The 18283-nt window shown below is 38.9% G+C and overlaps 1 protein-coding gene across 2 annotated transcripts in view; it reads right to left on the bottom strand.

The window, feature by feature from the left end:
- dlc1 (DLC1 Rho GTPase activating protein) overlaps nt 1-18283 on the bottom strand; it is a 445543-nt gene that overhangs the window by 160954 nt on the left and 266306 nt on the right. Inside the window, exon 1 of one of the 2 annotated variants that reach the window (XM_051927798.1) lies at nt 17024-17198. The exons of the other annotated variant lie outside the window; for it this stretch is intronic. Within the exon in view, the coding sequence (XP_051783758.1) occupies nt 17024-17189 (166 nt within the window). The 5' untranslated portion in view covers nt 17190-17198. Of the gene's footprint in view, nt 1-17023; nt 17199-18283 lie in introns of those variants that run through there. 2 annotated transcript variants of the gene reach the window in all.

Raw genomic sequence — 18283 nt, 5'->3', positions numbered from 1 at the left:
CACCATATCAGGAAGGAAAGAATAAAAAATATCATCAAATATCTGTCTCAGATCAACCCTTAGATAGCTTGTACCTGGTTCTTTCCTAAATTTTATTTAAAATTTACCTATTTTAAATGTAGTTTCCTTTACTCATTTATAAAATGTGTGAAGTTAATACACAGTGTCCTCCATAAGGTTTGGGACAAAGGCACATTTTTAATTCACTCACCGCTCTGCTCCACAGTTTAAAATTACAAATCAAACAATTCAAAAGTGATTAAAGTGCACATTGGAGACTTTCATTTGGGGGTATCTGCATACATTTTGGTCACAATGACAACACTTTTTATACATGGTCCCCCATCTTCAGAGAACCATAATGTTTGAGACAATTGGCATCGCAGGTGTTTGTGATTATTCAAGTGTGTTTTATTGCTTTATTAGTGTAGCCCCAAGATTCTTATGCTTGCATCTACCTACAGACTACCTTTGGAGTCTATGCTTGCCACTGTTCTACATGACAGCAAGAGCTGTGCTTATGAAAGTCAAGGAAGCCATTATGAGGCTGAAAAACAAGAATAAAACCATTAGAGACATTGGTAAACCTTAGGATTACCTAAATCAACTGTCTGGAATATCATTATGAAGAAAAATACACACTGGTGAGCTTAGTAATTACAAAGGTACTGGTAGGCCAAGGAAGACCTCCACTGCTGATGACAGAAGAATTCTCACTGTGGTAAAGAAAAAGTCCCAAACGTCTGTCTGACAGATCAGTAGGCAGATGTGTATGTGTCAGAAACGCCTATCCACAGAAGACTTCATGAACAGAAATAGAGGCCACACTGCAAGATGCAAACCACTAGTTAGCCACAAAAACAGGGTGGCCACATTACAGTTTGCAAAAAAAGTACTTCAAAGAGCCTGCAGAATTCTGGAAAAAATTCTTGTGGACAGACGAGACAAAGATGAACCTGGCAAGAGCAAAGTGTGGATATGAAAAAGGAACTGCCCAAGATCCAAAAGCATACCACCTCATCTCTCAAAACAGTAGCAGGGGTGTTATGGCTTGGGCATGTATGACCACCACAAGTACTGGCAAACTTATCTTCATTGATGATGTAACTGTAGACAGCAGTTGCACAATGAATTGTGAAGTGTATAGAAATATTTTATCTTCTTAGGTTCCACTAAATGCCTCCAAACAAATTGGATGACACTTCATCTTACAATAAGAGAATGATTCCAGATATACTGCTAAGGCAACACATAAGGTTTGAGCTTGCCTTCTATTTCCTGAAGAGAAATATTAAGAGGACAAGCCCCTGAAACAAGCAGTAGCTGAAGATGGCTGTATTAGAGGCTTGACAGAACATCACCAGAGAAGATACTCATCACCTGGTGGTGTCTATGAGACAAGACTAAACATTTTCAGACAGATAATTTCAAGTCCCACAAGACGAGACTTTGTGCCAAGAGATGAATGGAAAACCTAACTGGTCCAAGCGGGGGCGGAAATGAAAGACAAACAGTAGAAGAAGAAAAGACAAAGAGCAGAAGACAAAGTAAAATGTTGTAAAGAGTTTCAAAAACACTGGCACGATACACATGCAGAACAGGTTAGAGATTATGAAAGTGCAAAAATTCGAAAGTCTCAAAAACCTGATAGTAAAGATCGCATTAGTGCTAACAAATGGAAATTATTACTCGGTGAAATAATGAACAGCGAAAAGAGATCGAATATATAGACATACTGTAGGTATCAATGAGAAATAAAAGATTTGCTATTTGGTGAAAGTGAAATCCACAAACACTACAGGCAAAATATTCGAATCTACAATAATCATTCAATATTCAAAACGTAGATGTAAACGATTCAGGACCATACGCTATGAGAATTAAAGCTACTACAAGTTTAATTTCAATGAAACCACAATTCGGTCAGGTTTATATTTATGATCACGGAGAAGCAATGCAACATAGAATCGAAAGAATTAAACGATCGGACGTATTAGAAATTCTACAGCCAATAATGGATACAAATCCATACGTCCAAAAGTATCGCACTTTACTCGAAATTTATCTGAAAAACATGGACAAAGAAGTTTTCTTGGATTTCTATATGAATCCAAAAGAACACGCTCGCATATATAACAAACCAACATGTGACAAATTGTTGTAATTGTAATAGTTTCGAAAGACGGAGATATCAAAGACAGAGCTGATATTTGTGTTTATCCAAAAGCACAGCACACTTCGTCGCAAGTGGCAGATCCGGGAAATGAATAGGGCCCGCACAGTGGTTGGCGAGCGAAGCAAGCAGGGGGCAGAGCCCCCTACTATTAAATATGACTGCTTTACTGTACCCACTATTGCTGTGTTCCTAACATTATGGTGCCCTGAAAAGGGATCATGTATAAAAAGTGTCGTCATTTGTACATGGTTTGAATGAAATAAAAACAACCTTAAATTAAAGTCCGCAATGTGTACTTCAATCACGTCTGAATTGTGTCATTTGTAATTTTAAACCGGTGAAGCAGTGGGGTAAATCAAGGAATAATGGGTGTTTATCCCAGACATTATGGAAGGCTCTGTACATGAAGATGAAGAAGCAGTGACTTAAATAACACTTTTATTAAACAGCAGGAGATAATAGTGCTGCTATGTCAGTAGTACTGGAAGAGAAAATCTGTGAACAATGGTATATTTAAATAACACTTATCTTAACAATTGAATGATAAAAACAATTCAAACAGCTATCTAGCCAAGATAAATATGCTTGAAAGGATCACTGACCAAGAGTATTTCCTTCTTTGTGAATATGAATAAAAACATGCCCGTTCCTTTGAAGACACTAAGTATTGAGCTGTTCACAAGCCTTGTTATCTTCTGCATCATAGGATTATTTTGACTTTGTTAAACCCCCTACTAGGCAATTCTGAATACGTGATAATTGTTTTGAATTTCAGCCAGACAGTCATTTATCTTTTGCTTTTTTGACAAAAGTATTAATCACTCGCTGGCTTTAAAACTCATAGAGTGACATACAGTACCTTTGGAACATCTGGAATTCATTCTGCCTGCCAGTGACTTCATAAAATGTGAACTGGGTTGTTTAGTTCTTTCTGATTAACCTGCTGGAGAATGCAGATATGAAAAGCATCCAGTGTTGGCTTACTTAATGTTTTCTTTTTGGACTAGACTAAAAACATATGGATTCCACATAGAGCTAGTGAAGCAGTGTATATGTCTTTAAAATAAAAATGTATCCATTCATCTGTTATCATGGTTGTTGGGGTAGGAGCCAATTCCAGCATTACTAGGCACAAGGCAGGAATGACCCCTAAATAGGGCACCAGCCATCGCAGGGCATTTTAACACAATTACACACCCACAGATATTCAAACCACTTTAATTTAGAGCCATCGGACAACCTAACCTGTGAGTCTTCAAGATGTGCACACTGACATGAAAGAGATACCATCACAAACATGGAAACAACATATAAACTCCTCTCAGTCAGCACCTGGACCAGAATTAACCAGAATGGCTATGAAACTACTCTCCAGGAGCTTCTGTGTCTCTTTCCACAAGGACAAAGTTGCATACTGAAAATAAATGCATTAGTCCAAACATCCATGCATCCATCCATCCATCCGTTACAGATCTTTGTAATTAGATATACAGTATATCTTTAGTTGTGGGCATATAATTCATTGTTATTTAATTCGTTGTTTACTTTACAGCAAGACAAGTATCATTAATCCACTCATTGATTGTACAAATTGCAATTTTACAGCAATTTTACAGTTGTAGAAAGCCGTGCCATCATCATCAGGTGCAACTCCTCTGGTCTTCTGCCTGAGTATGTTAACCCCACAGGGAGAGTTATAGTTAAAATATGTTCCCTGATAATCAATATGGGAAGGTGATCTGGGAAAGGCATAGCTCTGTATGTAGGAACTGGTATTCAGAACTGCTGGGGCACCTGAGGCCAATAGGGAAAGTTGTAGCAAGATGGCCTGAGGAGTTCTAGAGACCAGTCAGACACTATTAATACTTAAGCATGTCAATCTGGAAGTAATAAATGCCTCTCCCAGTCAGACCCCTAAAGGTCAGGAGGAAGAGTCTGGCAAGCACTCAACTGGAGGGGGAGAGAGAAAGAGAGAAAGGACAGTTAAGTAAAGACAGGATTGGAGCGAGCAGGAGGGCATTGGGTTTTAAGGAAGGCACAGAGGCAGCCATCCTAGACAGGGGTCAATCCATGTATGGAGATCCAGAGAGGCTGCTAAGTTTGGTTTCTTTGTAAAAATCCTCTTGTTTGCTTTCTTGGTCTGTTTTGGATTTATATTGGGGTGAGGGATTCCTCAGAAAGATCTCCCTCGAAACTTTCTATTGGTCTCTTTGGATGACAGAGCATTTCTTCCACTGTTCAAGCATCTTACATACAGAATGTGAAAGATTAATAGTGACTTTTACTTCCTGTTCTCATAACTATGAGTTATAGCTGTATGGGGTCATTATAGGTCTATAGGTTTATAGGGTCATCTGTTCAGAGTACTGAGATTCTAATGAATTTCACTGAGATTCACAGCTCTCACAGAAAGGATGGAAAGTGAAGCAATTAAAACTCATAGAGCCTCTGATATCACAGTAAAAGCAGCTTTCTGGTTCTGTAATATAACCCAGAATATGATTAATTTTCTGTTACTTCAGTTGTGGTGTACTGAGCACAGAACTAAATAGGCAAAGTTTAGGGTGTGTCAAGACTCATTGCTGACAGATGTGTCTGCGTCACCCATTTTGATTGTGGTAAGTGATGGATAAGGCAGAGAAACAGGAGATGAACCACCAGTAAGAAGAGATGGAAACTGAAATCAGAAATGTAAGCGGGTGTGTAGAGCTCTAATAGGATATCTGCTTATAATGTATATTATCATAGGGTTTTTGGTCAGCTGAATGGAACTTAAAGACAAAAGAACACAAGGTAACTGAAAGCAGGGTATGTCTGGAGAAAGGCTACACTTGAATCAGGGCAAGAACCCTCCAGAATCAGCAATGGACTTCAAGAGTCTGATGGCCTTTTTAGTGAAAAGGAAAAAAAGGAAAGTTTACTTGCGTATATAGTTTCTTGAAACTGATACCGAAATTACTTTTGCAGGTGATTTTTTCAGTGTTTTGTGGTTTAAGGGTTTTTTCTTCAGGGTGGAAACAAAGCATACTACTTCTTAAAGCCTCGCTCTCATGTGCTAGCATATGTTTTTTCTGTAGCTGTGTAAAGCATGTAATCCGTATCACACACAGCATATCAGTTCTATTCATGCATTTTGTTCACATTACAGCAAAGGAGTGCAATATGTTTTTTCAGAATGTGAAATGTTATGGTTTTTTTTCAAATAAAGACACCAAAATGCACCATTGTTCTAAATATTGTACTTTCTCCACAGAAAAAAACTCAGCACATGGAAAGTCACTGCTAATAACTGCCCCATCCCAAATAATAATTTGTTAAGTTTTTTAATTATCATTTTGTGGAAGTTACTTTAAGGGCTTCTTTGAATCTTTGCTTCTCGTGTATGCTACTATTTTGTGCTCATTTTTAATGGCAGTAGTTAGTAGTTGCTATGTCTTCAGCAGATCACATGGAAGTTACGGTACATGACATTATGTCATAAATTCCCACCATCTTAAATAGCTTCCGGCATCCTGGTTTTGCATATCTTTTAAAAAATGACATTATTAGTGCCAGTTATGAGCAAATAAAATATAAAAAGCATTTTCTGCTTTCAACCTCTTTGTTGACTATAGCTTTGATTCTGTTTTTTTCTGTTATTCTTGTTGTTTCCTCTAGTATTTATGATTTTTGCGATTTTGCCTATCCCTATTATTGCTCTATAATGTTTTTCTTTTGTATTGTTCTTCCACACAGCGCTCATAACAAATATGAGCATCAAAGATGACTTTGCCCATGGACTGGGTGTAGGGGGCTACACTGGAGGGTAGCTGCAAGGCAAGTTACAATTCTCACCAGGTTTCCTAATTCCTGTTCTTGTCTGGCTACTAAAGAACATACTGTACATTTATATTGGTACTGCTGGCCTTACCTTAGGATGGTCTGAAGAAGGATTTGGCTGAATATGTGGCACTATAAATGGTATCGGCAGCGAAATCTGGTGGAGTCATGAAGAAAAGGTAGGACATTGAGATTCTAAGATACTCTGGAGCAAGTCCTGCTGTGAGTTATTTCACAGGTGCTTGATCAGTTACCAGTAATACATGTCAATATTTCTGTGCACACTTTGTTTCTGGCCACTCTTGCTGGTTGTAGGTATCAAGCCTTGGCAGTCACAAGGTAAATTACCTTATTGTTTTAAGAAGGCCCTTAATTACCCCTCAAGGCTTAGTAAATGAGTCTTTCATGCCTTTGGTTTCAGAACATTTTCTAGTTTTCACTATTGCAACATTATTTGACTGTATTTATTCCTTGGGCATTTAATTAGCTTCTTTGAATTTTGATATTTTCACCTATATTTATGATTGCATCCATTCTAGCTACTTTCTATTTGCATACTGTATATTTAATTTAGGCCACTGATCCATTTGCATTCAGATGCTTCAAATAAGACTTTACCAATACTGTGCTTAGTTGAGTCACTTTTCTGAATCCATCCTTTAATATTCATAGAAACTCTTTGAGTCTTCCAAAGTTCATCCAATGCCATATTCACACTGAAAGCTGAGCAAATCTAGGAACCTGATAATGTTAGGAGGGATGGGGAAGTGTGTATATGTGTGTGTGGGTGCACGTGTGTGTGTGTGTGTGTGTGTGTGTGGTGGGGGGTGGGGGTTACAAAGGCTTCATACAATAGTGTAGTGAGTTTAAAGTCTGCGGGAGAGTTGGAACAAAGAATTAGTGACTGGGAGTGAAAGGAAGTGGGAAGGGAGTATTTTCATGGTTTAGGACTGGCTAATTGGACTATGATAAGGAAAAAATAGCCTTGTGTTTAGAAAGGAGTACCTGAGAAAATAGACCTTTTTGTCTTTTGTGTTTGTGCTTACTCTGCTTCCTGTGTGCTTCCTTCTGTGTCTATGTGCATATGTGTAATCACTCGTAACTTCTTGGCCCAAAGCTAACAGTGTCTGTCTTATGCTTCCAGTATTATTTTTAATCACATTGTACCCTTTCATATACTTTCAGACTGTTCTCAATATCTGTCATTATTTTACTTTAACCAGATTTCATCGTGTGAAAGATCTGAAAATCACTTCACAGATGTGGATTTACCATATAAACCTTGAATGCTGAGAAAATCATTTGTCATTGTAATTACTTGACTCAAAATGAAATATGAACCTTGTGGTATTACTTACCTTCTATATTATAAAGGAATGAGAACTTAGACAACCTAGTACAGCATATATATTGTTTTACTTCAGTACAGAACAGGCAAATCGCTAAACCCTAGCATGCCTATGCAAATTTCTCTACTGTCAGGGGCCAAGGGGAATGCCCCCAAAACAATAAATACGCATTTAACTTCAGGACAAGTCGTGACATACCTCACTTTGTTCCCTTCCCAGTGACACTCACAATGATTGCAAACTGTACTTCATTATGCACATGACATCCTGGGTCATAATCTCTTTTGTGGCATGTGAGTTCTCAGGGCTCTTGACTCCTGACTTCCTTGGCTGTTTCACAGCACACAGTCTCCCCTGACTCCCTTCAGCTTCACAGCTTCTCCTTGAGCTTCACACCAGTACTTTGGATCCTCCATCCAACTCCTGTCATCCACCTGCTGGTCCTTCTAATGCACACTGCTCCTCATGCACACCTCATGCCAGACCACCAGGTTACCATAGTGTACCTACTTAAAGGACCTGTGCTGCAGGATGACTAGCCCTTGGATAGTGCTCCCGAAAGAGAATATAAAGAAGAAAGAACAAATATTTGTGTTTTTTTAACAACTTCTAATCTAAACACTATTTTTGCATAACTGGCACGTAAAGATGCATGAACCACTGAAATTCACATCTTCTCTGTTCAAAATACAGTAGTGTAGATTTGATAAAAGTAAGACTTTGATTCTGATACATTAATAAAATTCTTGTTGTCATTATAAATTGAAGCAGATTCAGCACCATTTATTTCCAATTTTTCAAGTAATTTCTAATTCCTGCTTGCTGTGTATGTCATATTACTATATGTTATTGGTTGGAGCAATCTGCATTAACTATAAATAATGCAATATTTGTAAATCTTTTATGTACATTGGAAAAACATTTTGAATCAAATGAAGAAACAACTGTATTGAACATGAACTTTTTGATTTCATTTCTTTTATTTAGCCAGCACCCTTATTATATGTTAAATGTTAAAAATATATATATTATATGTTAAATTCTTCTTCTTCTTCTTCTTTTGGCTGATCCCGTTAGGGGTTGCCAAAGCAGATCATCTTGTTCCATATCTTCCTGTCTTCTCCATTTTGCTCTGTCACACCCATCACCTGCATGTTCTCTCTCACCACATCAATAAACCTTCTCTTAGGCCTTCCTCTTTTCCTCTTGCCTGGCAGTTCTATTCTTAGCTTCCTTTTCCCAATATACCCAGCATCTCTTCTCTGCACATGTCCAAACCAACACAATCTCTCCTCTCTGACTTTGTTTCCCAACCATCCAACCTGAGCTGACCCTCTAATGTACTCATTTCTAATCCTGTCCATCCTCATCACACCCAATGCAAATCTTAGCATCTTTAACTCTGCTACCTCCAGCTCTGTCTCCTGTTTTTTGGTCAGTGCCACTGTCTCCAACCCAAATAACAAAGCTGGTCTCACTATTGTCCTGTAGACCTTCCCTTCACTCTTACTGATAACTGCCTGTCACAAATTACTCCTGACACTCTTCTCCACCCATTCCACCCTGGCTTCACTCTCTTTTTCACCTCTCTTCCACAATCCCCGTTACTCTGTACTGTTGATCCCAAGTATTTAAACTCATCTACCTCTGCCAACTCTACTCTCTGCACTACTCCTCACTATGTTATATGTTAAAAATATACAGTATGAAGTGTTATCCAATGACTTCATTTATACATTTTTGTTACTTGTCCAATGTTTAACTAACTCATTGCAACTAATTTCTTTATTCCTGTAACAATTTGACTTTTACTTAATTTATACATTTACAATTAATAAGTAAAGAGTAATAGTTTGCAAGTTCTACCTTTTGGTATCAAGTTTTACGACCACATGCCCTTGAACACATCAACAACAGGTTGATGGTCTGACCTTTGACTAAATACAGTAGTTTAACTGCTGCATAACGTTTAGTTTTCTTTTACATAACGCAGAGATGGCTAGTTTTCTGTAGTGTTTTTCGTTTCCTTAGCCATGATGTTTCTGTTTTCAGTTGCCAGAGACCTGTATTATATCTACTGTCATTTGCAAAAAAACATGTGGTTCACTGTGAGAGAGAATATGGAATCATGGGGTTAGGAGAAGGGCTGGAGTGGTAAAAACCAGTGAGAAAATTACAGAAGGCAGTTTGAGATGGTACTGGCATTTAGTTAGGAGAAACAAGTCTGGAGAAGGCCTCTCACAAGGAGAAGGTTGAGGGGAAGACAGAGGCTCAGGTGGGGGTACCATGATATGAGGGAGAAGAGGCTGAGGAAGAGAATGGAGTATAGGCATGGGGGGGAATTCATCAAGACAGCTGATCCCTAAAAAAGGCATAGCAACAGGAAGGAAGAAGAATAAGAACAGAATTAGTCCTCAAGAGTTCATTCACATTCTGCTAAGAATATTGCTAATTTTCTACTATTTATTCATTTTTGGTAAGCAGTCTTATACAGAACATATAAACTAACACTCCATCCATTTCCTGGATCTGCTTTTTCAATCATATTGTCACAGGGAGCTGGAGGCAGGAACCAGCTATGAAAGGGACATTGCTCAATCTATGAACATTTTCAAGCACATAACAGTTACTCATGAAAAGCTAATTCAGGGTTGCCAGTCTGTTCAAAATGCAGGTGTGTGAGATGTGAGAGGAAACTGGACTACTTAGTGAAATTTTGACCAATGCACAAGCATAAATAATTCTTTAGATATTCACCAGACTCAAATCAAATGTGAGGTTTCTGGAGCTGTTACTCAGCGGTTTTACTTGCAAGTGATTTATTCTGTGTATAACTATGTAGGCAAGGATTCCAAAGACAGCAATATCCAGGTTCCTCAGTCTGATCACAGAAATTAGCAAAGATTAGCAAAGAAGAAGCCTGATTACAAAAAGAGGTCTCTAAAGGCACAGTTTACCTTCTTTTTAAAATTTTTGACTAGGAGTATGGAAAAGCGACAATTCTCACTCTGTGTGAAACAGGTTAATCCTAACGTATTTAGTTTTACAGATTTAACTTGGATTATCATTTGTCTTAACTAGATGGTATTAGTTTGGGAACTACACTAAGAATATCAATAAGAAAATATATTTTATAACATCCACTAACTTATCCAATGAAGTGCCCCTAAATACAGTATTGGTTGCACATCTAGAAGAAACAGAAAAAACAATTTAAATATGGAAGCTACCAGTGAGTGAAAAATATGGAGATTTACTGGCAACTAATGTCCATAGAAGACTAAAGCTGACATTAGTGGCTTACATTCTGAAGTTGTCCTTTGCAAAAATAATTTGTGTTTATTACAAATTTTACAGGATTTTATAATATGGCTTGTACTGTGCATATCAGGGCACATTTTGTTTTGGTAATTTTTTTGGCTTAATATTATACATAAATGAATGATAAAGTATAAGACATAGGTTACTTAAACTTTAAAAAGCTTTTGATACGTTTCCCTAGACCAAGTGGTGCTAAATTCTAGAAGCTGCTGTTAATAATAATAATAATAATAATAATAATGAGGAAGCAGAGCCTGGGGACTCGGAGGTGGGCTCCCCCATCTCTGGGACTGAGGTCACCGAGGTGGTCAAAAAACTCCTTGGTGGCAGGGCCCCGGGGGTGGATGAGATACGCCCGGAGTTCCTCAAGGCTCTGGATGTTGTAGGGCTGTCTTGGTTGACACGTCTCTGCAACATCGCATGGACATCAGGGACAGTGCCTCTGGATTGGCAGACTGGGGTGGTGGTCCCCCTCTTTAAGAAGGGGGACCGGAGGGTGTGTTCCAACTACAGAGGGATCACACTCCTCAGCCTCCCTGGAAAAGTCTATTCAGGGGTCCTGGAGAGGAGGGTCCGTCGGATAGTCATTCAGGAGGAACAGTGTGGTTTTCGTCCTGGTCGCGGAAAAGTGGACCAGCTCTACACCCTTAGCAGGGTCCCGGAGGGTGCATGGGAGTTCACCCAACCAGTCTACATGTGTTTTGTGGACTTGGAAAAGGCGTTCGACCGTGTCCCTCGGGGAATCCTGTGGGGGGTGCTCCGAGAGTATGGGGTACCAGACCCCCTGATAAGAGCTGTTCGGTCCCTGTACGATCGGTGTCAGAGCTTGGTCCGCATTGCCGGCAGTAAGTCGAACCCGTTTCCAGTGAGAGTTGGACTCTGCCAGGGCTGCCCTTTGTCACCGATGCTGTTCATAACTTTTATGGACAGAATTTCTAGGTGTAGCCAGGGTGTTGAGGGGGTCCGGTTTGGTGGACTCTGGATTGGGTCACTGCTTTTTGCAGATGATGTTGTCCTGTTTGCTTCATCAGGCCGTGATCTTCAGCTCTCTCTAGATTGGTTCTCAGCTGAATGTGAAGCGGCTGGGATGGGAATCAGCACCTCCAAATCCGAGACCATGGTCCTCAGCCGGAAAAGGGTGGAGTGCCCTCTCAGGGTTGGGAGCGAGATCCTGCCCCAAGTGGAGGAGTTCAAGTATCTCGGGGTCTTGTTCACGAGTGAGGGAAGAATGGAGCGTGAGATCGACAGGCGGATCGGTGCGGCATCCGCAGTGATGCGGGCTCTGCATCGGTCTGTTGTGGTGAAAAAGGAGCTGAGCCATAAGGCAAAGCTCTCAATTTACCATTCGATCTATGTTCCTACCCTCACCTATGGTCATGAGCTATGGGTAGTGACCGAAAGAACGAGATCGCGAATACAAGCGGCTGAAATGAGTTTTCTCCGCAGGGTGTCTGGGCTTTCCCTTAAAGATAGGGTGAGAAGCTCAGTCATCTGGGAGGGGCTCAGAGTAGAGCCGCTGCTCCTCCGCATCAAGAGGAGTCAGATGAGGTGGCTCGGGCATCTGATCAGGATGCCTCCTGGACGCCTACCTGGTGAGGAGTTCCGGGCACGTCCAACCGGGAGGAGGCCCCGGGGAAGACCCAGGACATGCTGGAGGGACTATGTCTCCCGGCTGGCCTGGGAACACCTTGGGATTCCCCCGGAAGAGCTAGAAGAAGTGGCCGGGGAGAGGGAAGTCTGGGCATCTCTGCTCAAGCTGCTGCCCCTGTGACCCGACCTCGGATAAGCGGAAGAGGATGGATGGATGGATGGATGGATGGATAATAATAATAATAATAATAAAAAGTTGCATTTATAGAGCGCATTTTACAAACCCAAGGTCGTTTACATACAGAGGAAATTGGCAAGAATCAAAAAAGTTACAATTAAACATAAATTTTTCATTTTCCGTTTTATCATCTCCTCATCCAAAGTCTGCTACTTGACTGGTCCAGACCTGAGTAGCCAATGATTAATGATGTTGGGGATCCGTTAATTCTTTATAGCCTTATCTCTCAGAAATGCAACAGGTAACTTCTCTCATAACTCTCTCATAGCTGTCCTGGGCCTTCTTTTATTTCCCATTTACCATATATACTCGCGTATAAATCGGGTTTTGAAACCCGAAAAATCAATCATAAAATCAGACACAATTTTTTTTTTTTTACATCTTCTTGCTTCCTCCAATCTCGCACCAGTTTCTCAGATGCATCAAATTTTGTGGCACCAGTGCAGTTACCAATTTCTTTCGCCACTTCAACAACTTTTAATTTAAAACCAGCTTCATATTTTCTTCTGATCGAACACTCCTTTGTATATAAGGAATGCTCTTACGATAAAGGTGTATGAGGGTGTGAGATACAAATAACATAAAACAGTGCAAACGTCACTTCGGAAAAGTTTGGGTATTACCATGTGGTCACATAGGCACAATACATAGAGAAAAAAGACAGTGTGCTCCGTGGTTACTCTCTCAGGTGGGCATTAGCATATCATAATCTCTTGGACCAATAGTGTGAATTTTCTGCATTCGGCTTATACGACTGACATTATAATATACCGGAAATTATATGGTAAAATCAAGCCCTGACTTATCCGCGGGAGAACTTAAATGCGAGTATATACAGTACTTTACCTTTGCTCATAGTATTGGGGAGGAATGGTGCATACTAGTGATGACTGAAACCTGCTTTGCCTCAGCGAAAATGCGAAAATGCTCAAGAATTTCAGTGAATTTGGCAAAATGCATTGAAATCAATGTGGAAGGAGAAAGCAAACTAGTTTTGAGCAGATTATTATGATACAATGGTCTTATATGTGTTCGTGAGAGCTAGGAAAGCATCTGCCAAATATGTTTTGTCGATTATTATGGCCAAAAATGTGACCTGAGCGCTTAGGCAGAAGTGCTAAAAACTACACTATTGTGCCTTCCTGAGATAAAATTACACTTCACATTACTCCAAGTCCTTTATATCCCTCTGCATTTCCCAGGCTCCTATCCCTAACACTAACTAACACCCACAGTGTTATATACTCTGGGTTGTGTCCCTGTCACTGCCCGATCAGCACAGCCTATTGAGCAGCATAACATGCTTAATCCAGCAGTGAAGACACAATGTACAATGAATCTATGCAGAACCTTTTTTAATTTTCTTAAACTTTACCCATTTCTACATGGGGTCAATGTGCTTGATCAACTTTATAGCTCGGTCCTGCACCTTCTCCCCAGTTAGACATTTTTCCTTCAAATCTTCCTTTATTCTATCCATCCACCTCCACTTTGGACCTCCTCGCTTTCTCTTCCCCTTTACTTCCATTCCCATCACTCTTTTGCCTACATAATCATTGCTTCTCCTTATCACATGTCCATGCCACTCTAACTTACTTTACTGGGTCTCTCTCACTGTTGTCGTACCTCTTCTGTCCTTTTTTGTAACTCCATACATCCATCTCAACATTCTCATTTCTGCCACATCTAACTTATTCTCCTGCGTTCGCTTTACTGCCCATGTCTCAGCTCCATGCTCACCAGTTCACACGTACACTAAGCAGATCAGACAGTGCCATAAAGTGTGAGGTGGAATACGTTTACAGTACATATTCTTGAAAGTTTTGCCCATGTGCAATGCAAATTAGGAAAGTAGTGCAGATTAGGTAGTAATATTTCTGTCCAACTTGAACACTACAGCTCTGTGATGTCACGCTAGCCTTGTAAAGCATCATTGGGTGCTGGGAAAAAAATATGTTTGACTAAGCCAGCTGCACAGCAGACTTTCAGGGAAAAATTCTGTGAACAAGGTCAACAGTGAAGCCAGCAAATTTGCTATGAGTCAACACTGGTGGGTACCAGCAGGGATTGTTTCCTTTACCATTTTTGTTTTGAAATGCACTGTAATTGTTCCCCTTCCAACATTTAATGAATTCAATTTAAATTTGATCCCAAAAAGCAGAAGAACTCTTTCCATGGAGTGAGAACACCATCAATGTTCCTCAGAAACCTGTGTTTGGCCTACTACTCTTACTAATTGTATTAATGACATACATTCAGATACAATGGGTACATTTGTATAAACTGCTGATATAATGGACATTTGGAGGACAGCAATTCTTGAGGACACATCAAGAACAATCCTGGACAGTCCTGAAATATAGCCCAGTTTATAGTGCTCCATGCAGGTAAAATGAATACCAGATGGACAAGGCTGTCATACTAAAGCAAACATTGACAAGAATTTAGGGGTAAACATTGACAAAACAATCTCATTTAGCAGGTGTTGCACAGAAGCAATTAAAAGGGAAAAGAAAATGTTAGATTATATCCTAAAAACAACAACATTGAAAAAGCATTGAGTATAAACTATAATTTTCTAGCCAGACACCATCTTTCATAATGTGTGCCTAACACTGAATTAAAGTCACGGAACAGAAGTAGAAGATGTGCAGAGGAAAAAGACTTGAGGCATGTCCTACTTTGACAAGCTGAGGGAATTCAGTCTCTTTTATCCCAAACAACAAAGGCAATGCTACTTCAGTTCTTCATTTTTTTCTGGCACATCAAAAAAATCTGATCAATTAAATAATGAATCACAATCTGAAATTACAGTGGAATAACATTTATAATTAAATACATTATTACACATATGTTGGTGAAACTCAAGATTAGATAACTAAGCCTTGTGCTGCAGCTGCAGTTGAACTCTGGTGTCTTTTAAAAGAAGGCTAAATGAAATATTAGGATAATTTAGTGATTTAGCTTACCAGTAATACATTTCTTATACTTTATGTATAAGAAATGTACTTATACTTTATGTCTTGTGAGTAAAAGCATGTAAAAATGTTTCGTTCAAATACCTGTTACATTGCAAAACGTGTATGGCTAAATTCAGATTCTCTCCATAAAATTTCATACCTTAAAGAAACCTTTCCCTGCACCTCTTATTGGACCAAATTAAAACATTTTTATTTTAACAGAAGCTAATCTATACATTGATCTGACACAAAAACCTAGATTTGAAGTATTCGTGTAAAACTCATCCATTTACTGAGCCAATTATCCACAGTAGATTTGCACTGTGCTGGAGCCTATCCTGACAACAACAGGCAGGAAACATATTAACAACAGGGCCAAAGTAGAGGTGCCAATTAACCTCACAGCATGTCTTTGGGTTGTGAGAGGAAGCGGTACCCCTCAGAGCAAACTCACAACGGTGATTCATTACATTTCAGTTCACTCTTACATAGCACTCTATGCTGAGTACAGGTTAACTCTGATTAACTCATATACTACTCTAACAGAAAATCACATCAGTACACATATCAGTGAAATATGACACATGTATGACCCAACAATGCAATTTGGGAACCTCCAAGATAATACCTGTCAAGATCTAATATTTCCTAAAAATGTAGAATATTACTTGTGACAGTGTGAGAGCAATAGTAAAACATCATTGATAAAATACCTGTGTCACACAACATTACATTAAAAATATGTAACAAACAGAATTTTATTTCAACCACTTATACTATTTTCATCTATATGACTCTCTTATAAAAACGCAAATCTACAACCAAATTACATCTATTATGTATTATTGCCAAAGACTTTTAGAATTCAAGCATTCAAGGACAAACCAGAAATAGCTGGACAGGCCTCATAAATAAAATCAAACCTCTCCTGAGTCAGTTCAGTCCCTTTGCAGCTCACAGCCCTCTGTATACATCTGCAGAGGCTATTTTTATATTCATTGCTCACTCTCTGCTCTGAGCACTGCATTAATTTCCAAGAAATATAGATGTAATACTATGAGTGGAAAATGGATATAAAATAAATAATTATATACTACACACAGTATGTATAAAAAGATTTAGATACCATTATAGACTATTTACTGTATATATCTACATCTATATACATTTGTGATTCATTTTTTAGTAATGAAACTTGTCCTTGAAGTAAAAGATCGCCTTTTTTTAAGGAACATCAGTGTCTACCTTTAGTAAAGCATCCGTACCCACCCCACCCCAAATATGCAGATTTAATTTTAAAAACTTAAAAAATAATGACTTTCAACTTTTCCTTTAATTACAATACATTGATTGCCCTGTCATATTACCACCCAACAGATCAAATCTACGGTATAATATATACATAAAGCAAAAAATCTTAAAAGGCTACAGTTTAAAGTTTAAGCAATCCCAATTGCAGATACTGAAAGAGGCAGTAAGAGGTGATTAGCAGCCAAGCCGACAAGTACAATCTCAGCCTTGGCAGGAACAGCACTTCGTATTTCATTCAGATTAATTAGCATGCTCTCACCTGAAAGTCGTTTATCTCTGGTGTTTTTATTGAGTAAATCCAGGGCTCTGAACGTAGTGTTTCTGATGTGATCGCTTACTGATCTCTGCAGCAAGAACTTAACTGGCCGAGCCATACTGCAGAATAATTGTACAATACTAAAATGAAAAGAAAAAAAAAACTGCATGCAAGCTAATAGATTCAAGAGGACACTGCAGCAGCATTGATCTCCATTCTTCTCTTTCTGCAGACTGTAGTATGGTTTTGATGTTGATTTTTACTTAACTATCCCTGTGCCATAAAGACAATTCTACCAGATTCACCCTGACTGCAATTCAGACTGCAGTGGACAGACGATTGACTTCATCCTTAATTATGGAAGCTTGCCAAGCCCAGCAATGCACCTACATCTGGAAGTGCTTACATGCACTGTAATGGCATCAGGTTCTTCCATTTTATTGGCTTAGATAGAATGTTTTATATGTCCAATGCACATTGTGCCACTGACTGGAGATTTTAAAACAATTTACAGCATATGCTCAGGTGAACTAAGCAGTCATTTAGTTTAACTCAGCAGTAGCAATAATGATGTTTCTTTTAACTTCATAGGACTAATTTGATACAGAACAGAAATCTAGCAAGAAACGTGCATATTTCAGTAACTACATTCCTAAAGAATTTTTTAAAAATGTAGAAAAATTAGAGAGAAACAATTCAATCCAGTGTTATAGAGCTAACAAGATTATAATAATACGAGTAGGTAGTAGGAGCAAGTTAAAGGCATTTCAAAAGATGAAGGGATAAATAATTCTTTTTTATTTTATATAGCACAATTAACAGCATGTGCCATCACAATAGAAACAATTGTCAAATGTCCAAGAATTGAAGTTTTTTAGGTGTCCTTCATGCAACAGTTTTTCTGTTGTATTTTCAATGATGAACTTCTTTACCACATAAATTAACCTGAAAATGTAATCCAGTAAAGGTTTGTAGGGTGGTCAGAGACTATCCAGACAGTTTTGGGGGTAAGGCAGGAAACACCACTGGAGGTAGTGCCAACTCATCACAGAACATACATGCTTACTCACACACCCATACCCCACTCATACTTGGCCAATCTGAGTTACCAGACAAACTCGCTTGCTCACCTATAAGACGTAGGAGGAAAACCTACAGAGACATCGGGAGAACATACACATTCCACAGGTCTGTCTATCTATCTATCTATCTATCTATCTATCTATCTATCTATCTATCTATCTATCTATCTATCTATCTATC

The sequence above is a fragment of the Erpetoichthys calabaricus genome, chromosome 5 (assembly GCF_900747795.2).
Source record: "Erpetoichthys calabaricus chromosome 5, fErpCal1.3, whole genome shotgun sequence".
In the NCBI taxonomy this organism is placed as follows: domain Eukaryota; kingdom Metazoa; phylum Chordata; class Cladistia; order Polypteriformes; family Polypteridae; genus Erpetoichthys; species Erpetoichthys calabaricus.
The sequence above is the reverse complement of the archived record's forward strand: the minus strand, read 5'-3'. Positions and strand labels throughout refer to the sequence as shown.